Source organism: Falco punctatus, assembly GCF_963210335.1.
Source record: "Falco punctatus genome assembly, chromosome: 1".
NCBI lineage: Eukaryota > Metazoa > Chordata > Aves > Falconiformes > Falconidae > Falco > Falco punctatus.
In genome coordinates this window covers 51,962,873-51,980,973 of record NC_137580.1, presented here as the reverse complement: position 1 = coordinate 51,980,973, position 18,101 = coordinate 51,962,873, and the positions used below count along the sequence as shown (strand labels likewise).

Genomic DNA, 18,101 nt, shown 5'->3' with positions numbered 1-18,101 from the left:
ACTGTGCAACCTCTAATACGACTACTAAGTTTGCACATAACAAGAGCTTCATTAAAAAGCAAGTTTTCCATTTCTCAAACTGATTGTTTGTACTCAGTCCACCAAAATACAAGTTGCAGTAACATTTAGATCTTAGAATAACTTTAATAATTTGTGAAGAAAGTTAAATCTGCAGATCATAAGATACTCTTATTTTTCCTTTCAAACACCAACCTGTAAACTTGTTTTAATCTTCTAAAAATCCTACTACTAAAGCTATCAGCAAGTAAGCAGATACAGCAGTTTTGAATGTTTCTTAATGGCTGAAGAAAATCAAAACTTTCTCCGTACAATAACAGCTACCAGGACTGAAGCCTACAGTTTCTGTCACAGAAAAGCAGGTCCTGTGCTGCTGTCCCCTGGCAACATGTTCTCAAAGGTGTCCTTCACACTTTTCATGTCTGCAGTTCACACTCCAGAACCTGAAGTTTGCATCATTCTCCTCTAGGACCTACTGATGCTACTGACTGTATACTTACTGTTAACAGGTAGGTTTTATGTCACAGAGTGAAAGGGAAAACCTGGATCATTGAAACTATTATCCTGCTGTCTCAGGAACCAGTTCAGACACCTACTCTGCAGGTCCTTAAAAGGTGCTGGACTCAAGACTGCCAGGTTGTTTTGTTTCAGAACGCACACCTAAGAGCCAGAAATCTTCAAATTCTGAGTCTCCTTTTGTGTAGGACCATTTTCTTTTTGTGACAGCACTATTCTTCATCTTAAGTAGCTTACAGTAAGCCAATTAATAAGCAATCTATGTTTTATTATTAGTCATTATACCTATAAAATTTTAATCGGTTCACTTTCTAAATCTGAAAATAAATAAATCTATTTAAACACAATGCACACTTACCTGTAAGCATTAATGTAGTCCTTTCGGTGTTGCAGAAGAAAATCTTTCAGCTTTCCAATATGAGAAATCTAAAAGAATAGAAATCATAATTAAACTTCAGTCTGATAACTGATTACTTTTAAGTTTAAAGTTCAGTATTACACACTTGAAACATGAATTTGTAAAATTATTTATTCTGTAATTAGAATTATAAAATTTGCTCTTTTGTATTACAATTTTCACTTCTTGCAAGCAGTCAATGCATAAAAATAAGCTAAAAAGATCTGCTGTATGAAGGTACAATTCAGACAAAAGTAGTAAAAATACATCTTCTATCCAAAAAGCATAAACTAAACACTAAATATAACTACAATATCAAACATTAAAAATATTAAACATGATAATAACAACACAAAACATTATCTAAACTGGAAATCCAGAACCTAATGTACACTTTAGAAAACTAATTCATTTTAGAAGATCATGCAAGAAAGTTTAAAACATTTTACTGAAACAAATACTCAAGTTCAGTTGTCAGAACTTGTAGAGCAAGATGCTATCCCTCTCTTTTCTATTTTTGCCATAACAGAATGATCAGTTTGTGCCCAAACTAAAGTAGTACCTCTATCATCTGATAATCATTAGTAAGTTTTGCCACAGCATACATCCCTACCAAATTTCTGTTTCTAGATTTCTACTTCACATTACATACATTTTACTATAAATCCACTTGACTTTCCTTATTAAAAGTCTTTACAAAGATCCTTTGAAAAAGATGAAAAAACTCCTGAAAATCTGAAAGAACTTTTGCAAACGTTAGTCTGATCTAAAAGATCTGGTGTAGCATAAGACGCTGCTTATTTCAGAGACTAGAAGAACTGCAGAAATCTAGTTTAACTGGCCACAGAAATGAGATGATTACCAATATGACTTCCTTAGCAGGTCTTGAAGGAGACATGATGGGAGGGAGGAGGAAGGGGGAGAATTATGTACATTAGTGGTATATATTTTCAAAGGGGAGGGAGGGAGAACCTTTCTAAAGCATATTGTGAAATATTGATTAATAATTCAGTGTAAAAAAAGCATGCATGGAATTTTACAAAACAACAGTTGTTTTAGTTTACAAATACAGTAAATGGTTTACTCCATGTATCTGGGAAAAAGCATCAGAAGCTGTTCAAGTCTTAAAATCCTATTTTCATGCAAATGTTCCTTGTAATTAAACAAACAAAAAAACCACAGAGAAAGAACACAGAATACTTTGGATAAATAGAAGATTAATTCCCCCAATTATTTTTTTCAAAAGATCAGCATCTCTTAGAAAAAAATAGGAGGGGGAAAAAACATACTTAGTAAGACTGCAGTGATCTGTACAACTGAAAATAAGCGTTTCCTTGTGCAAATAAATTTCCTTATTGTTATTTGCTCTTTCATTTTACTACAATTCATTGTACTGGATAAGAATTTTCCCAGTTTTCATGTTTCAAGTTTTCCATGGGATTAACAGCAAGGGAAATTTCATCCCATTCATAGCAAACAGAGTTATGTTAGTACCACCAATATATACGAAGTTTCCTAATGTATGTTAGCACCATCATATGCAGTAAGAAGGGAAACACTGAAATCACTACAGGATCAATGAGGCACAAAGGGTAAGCTAAACTATTCTACAGATGTTCCTTCTCATGACCACTGGAACTTATTTTTTGTATAGTGATCTCTTTCTCAGCTCAGATTGGGTATGTCATGAGATTTGCTGAATACGTAAATCAAGCCTGACTATGAAAGCAAAACATTTAAAACAGTCATACAGTGTTTCAGTAGAACAATAACACTTAATAAGCAGAAAGAAAGTACTACAGAGGACAAAGAGTAGCAATGTAAAATAAGAAACTCATTTGAAAACATCTACATTAATTTGTCAACAAACACTAAACTAGAAAATAGATTAGCAAAATTTTATAAGTAATAAATCTTAATATTACTGCAATAGCTACAATTTAGGAGTGATTAACAAGCAGAAAGAATCAGAATGACAAGCAAGAACACTGTCTTACAGTAATTAATTCATCTAGTCACAAAGAGCATTCTATTTAGGCTAAAATTGTCATCATGTATTTGAATTGCAGTGACCCCACTTTGCCTCTCCTTCATTTGTAAAGCTATGTTCATGAATTTAGAATGACACCATTATGCCCATACTCGCATCAAGCTCTTAGTTCCCAAGATTTGCATCAGAAGTGAGACTTCTTGTCCTACTTTCCCCTCAAATTCTAACAGCATCTTCTGCAATCCTGCACTACTGCTATTTCTCTTTTGCCTTTTCTTACCATGTACTACTGGCATAGCTTTGAATTCAATTTGTCATCACCATATCAACAAAATTAAACATTTTTTTTTAATTAGGTCTCAATAGCATTAAAAAGAATGTGAATTTTATTTTTAAAGTATTTTTTTTGGTACAATGCTTAAGCTTCTGCAGACAGGAGATATCCCTGATCATACAAATATAAATCTCGAAGATATCTCTAGGGTCATCAACCTGCAATTATTCTGAGGTTATCAGAGGCACACCACATACTCTGCAAAGTTATTAAGTTCCAGCCTAAAGGCAATAAAGCATCTCCCTATTCCAAATGCATGGTTTTATTATAATCCTACTGCTCTTATTATGAGTAAGAACCATCAAATTTCCAGGTTTACTGATTAACAACTTTTAGCCATCTGTTCTTGCTTCAAAGTAGTTCTTTCCCTTTACAGCTCTGCTTCCCTGCATGTGTTTCAGTTTTCCATCAACAACCCTATCTCTCTCTAACCTCTGTAGCCCCAAACAAATGACCCCAAGCTTTTAGTTTCTTCTCACAAGATAGTTCTGAAGTTGCCTAACCCATAACTTTGCAGTTGCTCCAGTTTACATCCATCCTTTTCCAATGCAGATGACTAGAAGGGTATTCGCTGGTGTTAGTTACTTTGTAACTCAGCTGGAAATATCTTTTCTTCCACCATTTTCATTGGTTAGTTTCAAGCTTATTCTTTGTTTTGGTTCTAAATACCCATTCTTCTGCTTAATTTCTTTATTCTCTCCACAACTTCCAGACCCCAGAGTCATTCAGCACTTGCTGTAACATATCATGCTCCTCCTTCTGCCTCTCAGTATCCCCTCATCAGTAAATTTTACCAATCCATCTTACCCTGGAATTAATTTGAAAACTTACCTTGTTTAGTATTGTGCTTATTTTGGGGAATGCAAAAAGTAATTTCACTATTAAGCAATCTTCAGCCCAATACTTTTTTCAACACAGAAACATTGCTGATGTCACTATTAGTTTCCCTCTGCTGACTTAATTATAGTCAATACATTTGCTTCCCTCTGATCAAATGGTACCATCTTCAATTCAATGCATTTTCATTAAAAACAGCTGCCTTCAGAACCTGAGCTTTCCCAAATCTGCTGTGTCTGAACTCAACCCACAGGCTATCTGAAAATCACAATATGACTGCATTACAGTTCTAAGACTTTGTACAAATTTCCAATTCCAAGCTCTGGTTCCCAGTATGTACCTTGCTTTTACCCTGCTGGTCCATGACTTTTTGCTTATTAATTTAGCCTGGAGACCATGCCTAAACTACTCCTAATCTACACTCCAGCTGCATGACAAAACCACTTTTTTGCTAACCCTCTTTTTATTTACATAGCTAAAGCATATTTTAACGTTGGGGATTTTTAATACCATTAGTTAACTTGTGAATTTTCCCAAACCTGACTTTATCTATACAAAGCCTTCCCTTCTGCAACAGTTTTATTGGTCAGTCAGTTTCTCTCTCCCCACTGCTTTTTACTGCCTCTGACCTAATTTTTTTGTATCTTTTCTAATTAGTCTTTCAAGCAGACCTAGAATAACTTTAAAACCTACTTGCATTTCAGCATATCTATTTGTTCCACTGCGTTTACCCATCCATCATAACTGCAACTTCCTATCTACTGTATATGCCTGTTTTCAAAACAATTATACTACCAGTTGAGACAGTTGTCAAAAGGATAGATGAGAGCAATTTGAAGATGAAGCACAAACACATCTGAGTATTGGCCTCTTGTCATGGTCCCCATTCTCCTGCCTCTGGAAATCAGCTTTCTTCTCTGAAAGTCTGGAGTTGAGAAATAAGCCTCTCTTTCAACCCTGAAATGATGAAATTATTTCCCCTTTTTTTTTTTTTTTTTCCCCTGATGGGATAAGAAGGCTTAGAGAAATGCCCTTCACAGTTACAACACTCTTGCACTACATTAAGACTAAACGTACCTTATGGGGAAGAACACTACTGAATTTCCTGATATAACTGACATGTTTATGAGAATCATGGGGAAAAAAATAACCTTCCTCCCAATATTGCCAACATATGTTATATCGTTATACTGATGGCATGTTCTCAAGCTTCTGTTCACTACCAGAATACAGAAAGTTACATTCTTTCTGATGATGAAAACTACTTAGGAAACTCCAGGCTCTTCCTCTTCTCTTCCCTTTCCCACTGGCACTCCCTTGAGGGTCAATGCCACACACCAGAACACTGAAATTACTTTTTTATTTTTCACATTACTCTTCTGGAAATAGGGGTTAATAATGCTTAAGAACAAATATAAAAAATCAGTTGCTTTCATTTCAGCTCCACAAATTCCTGTATCAGCACAAGAGAGAGCAGAAGCTGGATAGCACCAGTAGGGAACTTCCTAAAAGATACATCTGCCATGAAAGGAGGTATATTTAGTTACAACTTAAGAAACTTGACATGATAACCTCCTAAGCTCAGGTAATGAAGCTAGAGACTCCAGATGTTATTTTAAAATTGCCAAGTGTAGCTCTGATCATGAAAAAGCAATTTATTCTCTTAAGTGAAGCTGCAGCAGTTTTCCACTGGGTGGCAACAAAAGTGTCAGCATCACATAAGTAAAAAACTATAAATTCACATTAAAGCCTGTAATCTAAGGTTTTTTGAGTTACTTTAGGTTCCAGTTTGCACTTCACAAAGTTTCTTCAATGTAGACTACCTCTTTAATGCATGTATTTGGGGTTTTTTGCCACTGTAGATTTTTTTAAACAACTCTTATTAAAACATAAAAGCAAATATTGCATATAATGCAGGTCCAACATAAAAGGAAGCTGTGAATGGCTGCCATCTGCTACCACAGGTGGCATGCACAGCTCTATTTATACTTGGGGCCTTCACTAGAAATGGTAGATGTTCCTCTATTTAAAAATTTTTCTTAGAATTTTGGAGCACACTATATTTTTAAATAAGAAGAGAAACAGGAAAGCATTCCCTCCAAAGCAGCACCTTCAAAAGATGCATATACTTCTGAATGAAGACACTACGTTTTCTTCAGTATCTTAGCAATACATAGAGCATTTCTCTCCACTCCCAACAAAGAATTGATCACTCATGAAACAGTAGGTTCCAATTTGCATACGTTTAACCCACTGCAAGAAGCAGCAGCATTGTTTACGATTAAAACGATTGGAGTAGGTTCCCGTGACATATTGTAGAGAGAACTCCACAGTGCTGAATAATCATTTTCATTGAACAAATGTAGCATTTTACCAAGTTTACTCTTCTACCCGAACAATAAGTAACTATATACTACCTTATAAAATTGACTGTTACACTTTGCACTACATAGTCATTCTCAATTTTTAGAAGATGTACTTTAAAGGACACTTTAAAAATACTTAAAACCAAAACATCACAGAAAGGCTCTTGCAAAAGTTTTAAGAGACATGGCATTTACTGTTGATTCAGCAGCACTGACAAGCACAGCTGATGGAAGTGTCTTATTAACCATAAAATTAAAAACAAAGAAAAAAGTTTTACATTTGATTTTTCAGTATGTCCAAAAAGCCTCATCTACAAATGTCTTCCCTAAATAGATTCCATCTACATATACACAAAGATAACTACATTCTACAACCCCCTCTGCAAACAGCAGAAAGTTTAAGATTGTTATAATATTAATATCTAGACACCTATCATATTTTTGATTCCAAGCAGTCAACCCAAACATTTCCACTGCCTATTTCAGAAGAAATTAAGAATTTCACTAAGACATTAGGTGATGTACAGGGACTGCATGTTTCTGACCAAAAAAATACGGTCCCAATACTACGAGGAGGTACAGTAATTGGTGTAAGGACATAAACTTGTTATTATTACAAAAAAAAGTTTCCAATGTCTAAACTATTTAAAAAAAAATAAAAGGAAATTTTCCACAGTTAATGCATGTAATGAAGGCAAGCATTTTGAGAAATCTGAAAGAAAACTCAAACAATAAACACTATAAACAAAACCTTGATTTATATTAAATAAATTTTAAAACCAAGAGCTTGGGCTCTTACCCAAACTATTACAGTTTGGAAACACTAGTTAGAAAAGTTTTGATGCAGAAATAGCTCCTATGGACAGGTTTCCCACTACGAACTACCTTTGATTACATAAGATTATGAACTTTTAAAAACACAACGCATGAAAGGCCAGGTCCCACACAGCTTCCTTCTAGGTTATATTTTAAACACTGTCAGCCCATTGAATTTGCACAGACTCCTGCAGGATGTTGCCTAAGAACAGACAAGGTTTTGGTCTTTAAAATACTCTTACCCAGATTCTACAATTCAGAAACTGGAACCTTCTGAAGACAAAATTTTATAATTCTCCAATACAGTGATGAGCAACAAAGATCAAACCAACTAAGTTAAACCAAAGATTAAATTCAGAGCTGGATCTTCGGCTCTGAATTTAATAGTGTGAAAAGTGTTATTTAGAAGGGTGTGGATGGTGACTTCTTAGTAGGCCATGAGGTGGTGCTGTCCTACCAGAATTCATTGCAGAGGAGCTGTGGCTGCCTCCAAACGTCAACTGTCCAGTTTTCAGCTGATTTGTCTCTTGAGGGCATACATTTGGTTTAGGTTTCCCCAGCAAACGTGAAAGTTTCTAAAATAGGTCACACAGATCAATTGCTCTTGTAATCTGAGACGCAAAGGAGCAAATAATATCTAAACTGTGGCATGGGGGTGGCCTGACACTGGAAGCGGGTAGCAGGAGTCCAGGAGACAGCCAGCCTGGCTACCTCTAATCTCAGGAAAATTGTGACTTTGTTCAGTTTCTGCTTTACATCAGCGTGTATGTTACAGCAGCAGCAACGGGCAAGGAAGCATTTTAATTGCAATTTATTAGTAGTCTTGCATTCAGAGCAAAGGAATTAATATAACTAAGAATGGAGGTGTTGTATTAATAAAATGGGAGAATTTAAAAATTGATTCAATTGAATTAAAAGCCATGAAAATTAAGACTGAGGCATTTTGACTCTTCAGGATAAAGATAGTTCAAAACTTGCAAAAGATTTTAAAAATAAAATGTGTAATATTAGCTGTATTTTTCTAATTTAAAAAAAACGATATTTTTTTCTAAAACCAAAGTAAAATTTTAAGGAATCACTGCAAAAATTTGTATTAGCCATTATGGGATATTGGAAGATAAACCTGTTTGCAGAATACCACTGGCAGTATTTGGTGATCATTAAGAAACCAATTAAGAAACCTCTAAACTTCATTAAGAAGCAAAAGTGATTTCCTAACTGTCTGGAGCAGAAAATGTTTCCTGTTACTTAATATCAAACTGGCAGAAAGGAAACAGTAAAAAAATCACTGTCTTGCACCATAAAGAAAAAAATAATTTGCCTTTAAATTAAATACTTTTTGGGTTTTAATTAGCATATATTTGTAAATACTACCAATGGCTCAAAAACTGTGTCTCATTGATTTTTGCTACTGTCAGTTCACATTGGAAATAACCTCTAAAGTGCACTTTAGATCTGCACTTGGTTGTTTTCATTTTTTATTCACTGTTTATTACACTAAGTGGAAAATTTGGTTGTAAATAACTCACTATCAGCCTAAAAGCTTCACATTTCATCTTACCATGCTTTCCTTAAAAATAATCCACAGTTAGTGTAAGATTTGGTCAACTGCATGATGAAGAGATTATTTTTGGAATTTTGTGACACAATCTGATAGAAGTAAAGCAAATGTAAAACCTAAGAGCTCGAAAGCTCCAGTTCCCCACTGACCACAGTGAAGACTGAAACTACTCAGTATTATCACTGGATGAAGGTTTACTGGGGTGTTATTTGGGTGTGGGGTTGTTGTATTTTTTAAAAATGTGTATGGTACTGATAACAAACTCCAACTGTACAGAAAAATTACTCTGAAGCTATGTAAGGGTTTTTTTTTAAGATTGAGATCATCCTAAAGCATATTGTATATTCTTAAAATCATTTTAATGCTTTGTATTTCAAGCATTTATAAATATTTTTTTAAAAAAATCTGACTTTACAGGACATATACTTATAAACACTGAATTTCAATTCTGAACCAGAAAACTGCAATACACGTAGAATTAAAGATGAAGGTATTTGCATTAATTTTGTCACTATTTTCTTAGATCTTGGGGGAACACACTGGTTTGATACCTGCACATACAGAAGCACAGCTAAATACTCTGAAAATAGTATGTGGAGTCAACAACAACATGAAGTGACCCCCAGAAAAAATTAACAGTAGGCTTTCTACAATGTAATGTCACGCTAAATGTTTTTAGTAACCAGTCTTCATTTATTCTCTGTGGCAACAAATACTTTGAACAAAAAAAAAAGCAAGCAACATCTGATTTTAGTAAAACTTACTATTTCCCTTTTTCTTGTTTATTGTCCAACTCTAATCATAACTTTCTTTAACGTTTATACTTTCACACAGTCATCCAAAACCTCACTGTCTAAAGTACAAAACCCACAACAATTGTGGGGAATGTTTTGGTTGAGAGATAAAAGTAAATTGGCCAAAATACATATTTGCAGTAATTGGCCTTTACCATTGCTGTTCAAAACGCTCCATTTACAGCCTTTTGGTGACTGCATTCAACCTTGCTTGTGTCTTTCTGTAAGACGTATTTTGTTTGTCCCTCATTCTCATAGTCTGAACTCATTTAGCACTATGTTTTCTTGACTCATAGATGCTTTACAGTATAGATTTCCAGTCTCATTTAACAGATACACAGTAACAAAAGGTTACTTTATCTGACCATCAGTATGAAATTCAGAATCCAAGCGTTTGCAGTGCAATTCAGAGAGAGTTAAGTGTGCTTTACTCTGGGACTACATCGAATCTGCTTCAGCAGAAGCCATCACGGGGCACCAGCTGTGCTGACGAGCTTTCTGCTGAAGCCGCAGCCGGCCTGGACGTGGCAGTCCCTCATTCCTCTGCCAAGCCTTTCTCATTCAGAGTTCTACATTTCGGTGTATTTATACTAATACACCTATACATGATGCAGCACGAACTGGCACAGCACTGTCTCAAAATCCTAATGCTCTGTCAAATATGATTCATGGGGACAAGCATCATTCTGCTTCCGTGTCTATTTTTTCTGGACTTTTGTCATTGGTGTAACAGTGTTCTTAGCACAAAAATCCCGTCATTATCTTTCAACACCTTCATTTGAATTACATAGATGAAACATTACTTTAGTGGTTGCTCTAGCACTTATGCCAAATAAGTTTCTCCTTCACTAAAACACTAAACTGGACCAAGAAAACACCCAGCTGAAAATGAGAAATTTATGATTCCTTATGTAAGGAACACATACAGATCAGGCACACAAGCAAATAAATAAATATACTGGAACGAAGTCAAATCTGAACACATTAAGATTTTCATCCAAGTGCTTTATGGTTTTGGCAGAAAAATTAAGACAAAGCCCCCACCCCTCTTTTTTTTTGTTCTCCTCCTCCTCATTTAACAGGAAACCCCAAGACCTGGATCATTTGCCCTACACCTTAGGAACTTGCTGGGCTCTGGTCACTCTAAGTCCTTAAATCTAATCCAGAATGATGCACTGATAGAGGCTATTCACATCTTAGGTAAATCTAGACAGAGTTTCTTGATCGGACACACGGACCTCTTCCATTCCAACCCACTTCAAATAGACTGCTTTGCTGCATTTTCTGAGCAAGCTACTATTCTTCTATTACAGCACCTAGGAAGCATAACAAAACAAAAAGTTCCTTCCTCCACCCCCAAGAAGAATAACTCTTCTCCATTATTCCTTATAACAGCAAAAATTTTGGCTAAACTGAGGTGAGGAAAACAACAGTAGCAAAAAAAAATTATAATCCCTTTAATAACTCTTGGACCAGACACGGATACTAACAGAGTCTGAAATCCAGTTTGCTAATATTATCTCATTCCCCCCACCCTGCCCCTTTGTAAGGAACGTAAGTGTCTTACAGAATGGAATCAAGGCAAAGCACATCAGGTTCTCAACTACTACAGGAAGGGCTAGAAGTTCATCAGAGCATAAGCTGGCCTAAAAGCATCGCTGAGAACAAAAGCACCTTACCTTGCCCCCACTCCAGAATCTTCTGATATTACCAAAGTCCAGCCGTAATGTCTGAGAAAAATCCTTCCCCTACAGTACATTGATCTTTCATATTTCTAGTAAGTTTACCAAATAACCATTCGCTTCCCAAGGTAACATATGATGTGGCATGAAAAAGTGTCTCTGGACCCCTGCATTTGTTTACCACAACATGCTGTTCGTGTTGGTTTTGATCTACCTAGGGTTATCTGCCAACTGATTTGGCCTGTGAAAAAACTGGTGTCCCCTCCAATCATGGCCGAGAATAATTTCTACTTGAAAAAATCCAAGTAGATAGTCACGTAGAAATTTCTCCCGAGAAAGTGCTTTCAGAATTTGGGAGCAGTAAGCTTTAGCTGTTATTAAAAGGGAAATCAATGCTATTCTTTCGCATCTGAGTAATGCTGCCAATTCAAAAGTATATTTTTAATCACTGAAAGCAAAAACTCCTAACAAGAATTAAGTTGTAAAGTAAAGGCACTTTTCCTTTCTCACTTTTTCTCAGCCATGAATCTCAGTAAGATTTTTTAAATGTCCATTTCCTGTAATTTTGGTAATTTTAGAATATAATTATTTTTACATTTTTATGATGCCTTTGGGGTATCATTACAAATATTTTTAAGCATTTAAACTTAGAAAAATAAAATTAAGTAATAGGTTCTCTTAAGGAGAGACTGTCAGTCCTGTTCTGAATAAACAATCCCTTTTAAAAGCAATCTAGAGATTTATATCTGCTGTAACCATAGAAATTAATCTTGAGTTTAAACAAGAGTAAAACATAATTTATTTAATGAAAATCAGAACACAGCTATTGCAAATGAAAGTTGAGTTTCTGGTTTTTTAATTCAGACAGCTTTGTATGCAGTCATAAGATTTTACTTGATGGGCTACTTCTTACAACTTAATCATACTCACTTAAGTGTTTTGAACAAAGCATTCAGATTTCTGCATATTTTAATTTTACTCAAGATAGATGTCAGTCAGTAAGATAAAAGTTAAAGACTTTTCAGATTAAAGAACCTGACGTTAAATGTAAGAAACATTTTTAACGATAAGAGCAGTCATGAGAAACTGTTACGACATTGTGAGGCCAACAAGACGACAGCACACAAAATATGTGAGTTTTTCATATAGAAAGTCTGGGAATAGCAGAGGAGAAAAAAAGCAAAAACCGGGAAACATTTTTGTATGACAGCATAGCTAAAAAAATGACATTGTGTTCAGAAAAAAAACAGTGTTTCCTATAGACTAAGAGTATTTACTAGGTTGCATGAAACATTCCTGCATGCAGACCCTCAAAAACTGGTAACACATAAAGAACTTCAAGATTAAAATAATTAAATATTTATAGCTCAGTTAAGCAAGAGCTAAAAGAGCATCAGTGTCTGCCATATTTTCAAAAAGCAAGGAAAAGAACTTGAAGTTCATGAGGAAACACTGATATGCTTCACAATATAACATCAAAATAAAAATCATAGCCTAAAAACCTAGAAAATTCTTCACATCACAATAGATTCAAATAGTTTCCTGTGGGAACACCTGTAACAGCCACATAAATTTAACAGAAGTTGTGAAAAAGATGTGAGTATCTAGTAGAAGGAATGTTTATCAAAAGAAATACAACCTAACAGATCATTTCCCTAATTCCCATATGTATTATGACAAACTATTACATGGCACTTCCAGCTATTACATCACCTGCATACAAGGTCTTCTTCTAGAGTCTCCCCAATGATATCAATAGGAAATTATCAGACCATATCAGAAAAAAAAAAAAAAATTTAACCTTATTTACCACTACAAAGCTAAACTCTGAATTCTATACTCTAAACCAAATTATTCTATTATACAATGACAGATATATAACTGAAAAAGAGGAAGAAAGAAAATTAAGGTGCTTAAAAGCCAGAAGTTTCTAAAAAGACAGTAATCATTCATAAGCCAGAGTACCAAATTTGAAGTGTTCAGGAGATAGAAGCTTCTGGTCTTGGCCTCCTCCTCTTATCCCTGTCCATAAAGGAGAATGAACTAGGAGACTCAGTCAAACTCAAGGCTCACATGGACGTAAGAAAGCTTGGCCTCCCCATACAAATGAGAATGAAGAGACTCAGTGAAGTGAACTTTCCAAGGCAATACAAGATACCTGAAAATACAACAGTCCATTCCTGTCTTCTAGCTAATTCACCTATTTACTGTAATAGGCTACCTCTCTCCGCAATGTCAAATTGTCAAAGCACTATCTCTGTCTCTATAAAACCTCAAACTCATAGGAACCAGCAACTTTATATAGTGGGTACCTTTTTGATGGTATGCATCCACAGAAAAGAAAATATGTAGTGTGCAAATAGGGAGAGAACACAGAAACAAACCAAAAAAACCTAAGGCAAATACTTAGCACACACACACACACACACAAGAGGAAAGAAAAGGGTTGGCTGAAATAAAAGGAAACGGCATCGGTACTGAGACGTACCACCACTGTATACTGCTGCATCAAGTCTAAGGTTTCAGCCAGTAGTCAAGTCCAAAGGGCCTCCAAAAAGAAAGGGCTGAAAACTATGGTGTTATTTCCAAGGCTGCTCAAGAAAGCAACACAGTCTCCATTTTGAAATTATCAAGTGACTATAAATACAACTGAGCACCCAGCAAGCCGTGAGACAATCTTAAGAAGCAAGATTATGAAACACATGACAGATTTATGTTCACAAGCACTTTGTAGTGAGAGCACACTTCAGTAACCCATCACCTTAAATACACTGAGATAAGATCATGTTAACTACCAGTGGGAGGAAAGAGACTGTGCTTATTTGGTAAACTGATGAATCAGAAAAGCTTCCGAAGACAAAATCCATTAAAACACTATTTTGAAAAATGAACTGGAGTTCTGACTTTACTTGGCACAATCTGCTAGAAAGAATAAAATGGGGACTGCTTCACCCCCCACCCCCAATTTTTTAAGGTGTATTTTACGGGCAACGTCAGGTTTTCAACACCTTGTGGCACATGAACATTTCAAAGATGTTAAGAGTTTTCATAGGGGCCATATTCTTCACAATCTTCTGCTAATCTACACACGGACATTGCTGTATGTAGGGCAAGAAGGAACCATCAAGTAACTAAACCAACACCATGTCAACACATAAACACATACAAACTGTCTACGAGTTTACTGATTAAGTTGTAAGAATTCCTAAGCAGCTCTGTGTTAAGATTCAGTGTCCATTAAGCAGTTTACTGTGTCTCACCAACCTGTTCACAGTGAAGAAATCACTGTCACTTCTGTGTCTTTTGCCATAACAACTAGATTGCCCAGGTTGGGCCACAGTATCTAGATGCACTGCATTGCAGGGGAGAAATAACAAAAGAACTGCATAGAAAATACTTGTGTTTCAGCAGATATGCATATGTAGAAATAGGAGTGTCTATTGTAAGATGGATACTGGTTTGTATACAATTTTCACTCAAGGTTAGGGAAAAATGCTACTGCAATCTGCCACACCCCTGTTTCACAGCTCCTACCTGAATTCTGTGAACAGTCTGTCATGTCGAGGACAGAGGTGATGCTATGTTTTCCAGTTTTCATTTGGATTAGGAACACCTGATTACAGATGCCATACCACTGCTCCACAGTTCTGCTCTACGTTACAGAAGAGTCAATGTTACTGAAATATCTTTCATCAGTACTTCAGTATTCTGCCCATGCCCTGGCATGATGTACTCAACACGAGAGAAAGGTAAACATGAGGTACCTTCCCCACCGGGGAGCTATCTCACAAGCAACTTTCAGATGAAAATTTTAAAGCTATCAATCAGAATTAAAACATGAAAGCTTAATACTGGGAAGAGAATTTATCATAAGGAGACTGGCCAAGATTACTTGGTAAATATCAAGCAGATACCTGACTGCATGAGTAGATGGAACAGGAGCTGGTAAAGCTCACTGTGGCATAGAGGTGAAAAAACAAAAGCAACACCAAAGAGCGAAGGAAGGGAAGAACTGATTTAAGAGAGAATAAAAACCAGAGCAGAGGAGCATGGTCTAAGGTAAAGAACGAAAAACCCTTAAAGATCATAAGATACATCCTGGTTAAAGCAGTAACTATTTTCAGAACAAATGTTAGATACCAGAGACATAAGACCTACCATGTACTTGGAAGAATGGGACCCTTACGTAGGGTAATAAAACAAACCCCCCCACTCAATAGTGGGAATAAACACCCCACCCCCCTAACCAACAATTATATCTACTAGGATGCAAAATATTCTCCTTGAAAGTGCTCAAAATAGTGTAAACAAAACACCGTATGCTATATATATACACATATATGCTTGCACAGAGAGGGTTAATGTGACCTCATGTTTTTAATAGCATGTTTTACTCTTTGGCACATCAGCATTAGAACCAGAACATCCTGAAATTATAGTTTTTTGCCACAGAAACACATAACAATTTCAAATGCCTGCAGCTCTAATGTTATACCAATGGAATGCAGATTGTTGAATGCACTGTATAACTGTATAGCAGCAGTGCAGACACTGAAAGCCATGATATCTAAACCAGTTTGAAGTGGGTTTTTTCTTTTTTGCCCTGTATGTTCTCCAGTCCCCTTCATAATGATTCAAATGCTGTTTCTGCAATAAGCAACTCAAGCATCTGTCTGACATGAATACAACATCAATAAGTACAGAGGAGGCAGACAAAAATGCCTAACGATAGAAAAACAGAGAAGGAAAATAAAACCCATTGCCTAAATAGAAAGTTTTACTAACATAACTTTGTTTAGTTATATTTAGTTGCACTGCATCAAATTAGGTGAACTGTGTCTTTTGATGAAGTTTAAGTAATTGAACATGATCTTCCTTTTATTTAAACTGATTTGAGGAATTTGCACTTTAGAAAATAAAAAAAAGGGTAGCTTTAATGACTGCATGCATGTTTTTATTGCTTTAATTAGTAGCCATTATAAACACTAATTAATGATATGAATGGAGTCAAGAAAAGGAAGAAGTGCAAAAAGCCAGAGCTGGACAAGAGAGGGGGGGAAAAAAGAAAAAGCAAAAATTAATTATATAGATTAGAACTTCACATGGAGTGCCCTTTTAATTTCTGCCTTATAAGACAAATCAAACAGCAACAAAAGGAATAAGCCAGACATCTGCTATAGAAAGCAACCAATTTATCCTTCCTGCAGCTAAAGTTTTCTAAGCATTTAAATAAACAAGCAACTATTAATACTGTAATATGTGCTGGCAGAAAATCAGGAAACAAATACAGTAACAAAGGAATCAAATGGTGTGCAAACAAATAAGAAAATAATTGTGAGAGAGATTTCAACAGAGAGCTATGATGAAATATGACACACAGAGCCAGAAATAAAAGCACACATTGTCAAAAAAAAAGTAAGAGCTGGAAGTAACAAATGAAGGCAAAAGAAACCTACTCCTTTTAAATGCGTGAAACAGAAGAAAATGGGGTGACTCCTGAAGAGCCACTATTTTTTGCAAAGTCAAGTCCAGGGATTATAACATAGTGAATATTCCCTTTAGATTTAAAAATGACCTTTCAAGGAAAATTAAATGCGTTTATTTGACCGATGGCAGTTAAAAGATGTGTGCTTTCTGCCTGGTTTGGAGCGTGTGCTCTGAGGCAGAGGACATACATACAATAAGGGCTGAACTTAAGCAATCTGGTTTGAAAACAGTCAACACAAAAATGTCCACTGAGACACAATGGTCAGGTACTTTCACCTTTAAAATTTCCTCTTCTGTTAAACTGAAAACAGAGTTTCTTTTTACAAAATAATAGTATGACTGGGGTTTTTTACATCACAAATACAAAGTGTATGCAATGCACATGGCAGAAAATCTATTAGGCAGTGTTGCTGGAACGAAACTAAGTGAAATCTGGTAGTTTCTTACAACAGTCACAACACAAAGTCCTTTGCTAATGGGCAAAAAGGTGGAACTGTACTAACCAACCCTCACCGGGGACAAACAGAGAGTTGATAAGGTCATGAAAGATTCTGAGAGACTATAAAAGGTTTTTTTTCCATTTTTAGTGTAACAATTTTTGTCTATTGCAGCAAGCATTACTCTCAATGATTACTGCTAGTAGCCTTAGCATTTGGGGTGAGAGGAGATGTCACTACAGCTCAGTATTAAAATCACCTAGATCTGAGGGTACACACTGGAAAATCTAGACTTCTCATTTCAGCAAACCTACAGACTAAATGCATTGCCTTATTTTACTCTCAGAACATACTCGTTTTATCTGTTGGTCTAAAACGCCTTGTTTCTGTAGTTCCGTGCAACACTGAAGCCCTATAAAATGAAACGGAGCACAAGTAACAGATTCCACATCCTGGATGTAGTAGCCTTTTCCTATGAAGCTATAACGCAATTTTATTACATGAATGAAAAACTAAGAAATTTGTATCAACCATCCTTACTTTCAATTACAAAGCCTGGTGGTATGTTGAGTGGCAGCATAAACTTTACTAGAATTTCCAGGTTGAATTTTTATTTCTTATGGCCATTATGGTAAAGAGGAGAAGAAAAAAAAGTGCTAGCAGGCTTATCGGAAGGACTCAATGTTTTTAGACAGCATATGGTCCCACCTTCTATGATAAATCTACTAATACAAATCTGATAGTACAACAGAATATAACATTCACCATTAGCAACAGCTGAAGGGTCTTAGCTCCTGATGTGGAGTTAAGGCAGGGAGGAAACAAGTTCTCAGTGCTTTTGTGTAAATAGGATTTTGATGAAGGAC

The 18,101-nt window shown here is 35.7% G+C and overlaps 1 protein-coding gene across 1 annotated transcript in view; it reads right to left on the bottom strand.

Moving 5' to 3' along the window:
- The window catches only part of STX18 (syntaxin 18), a 70,424-nt gene that overhangs the window by 33,360 nt on the left and 18,963 nt on the right, over positions 1 to 18,101 (bottom strand). Inside the window, exon 2 of the mRNA XM_080381716.1 lies at positions 893 to 960. Within this exon, the coding sequence (XP_080237842.1) occupies positions 893 to 960 (68 nt within the window). The remainder of the gene's footprint in view (positions 1 to 892; positions 961 to 18,101) is intronic.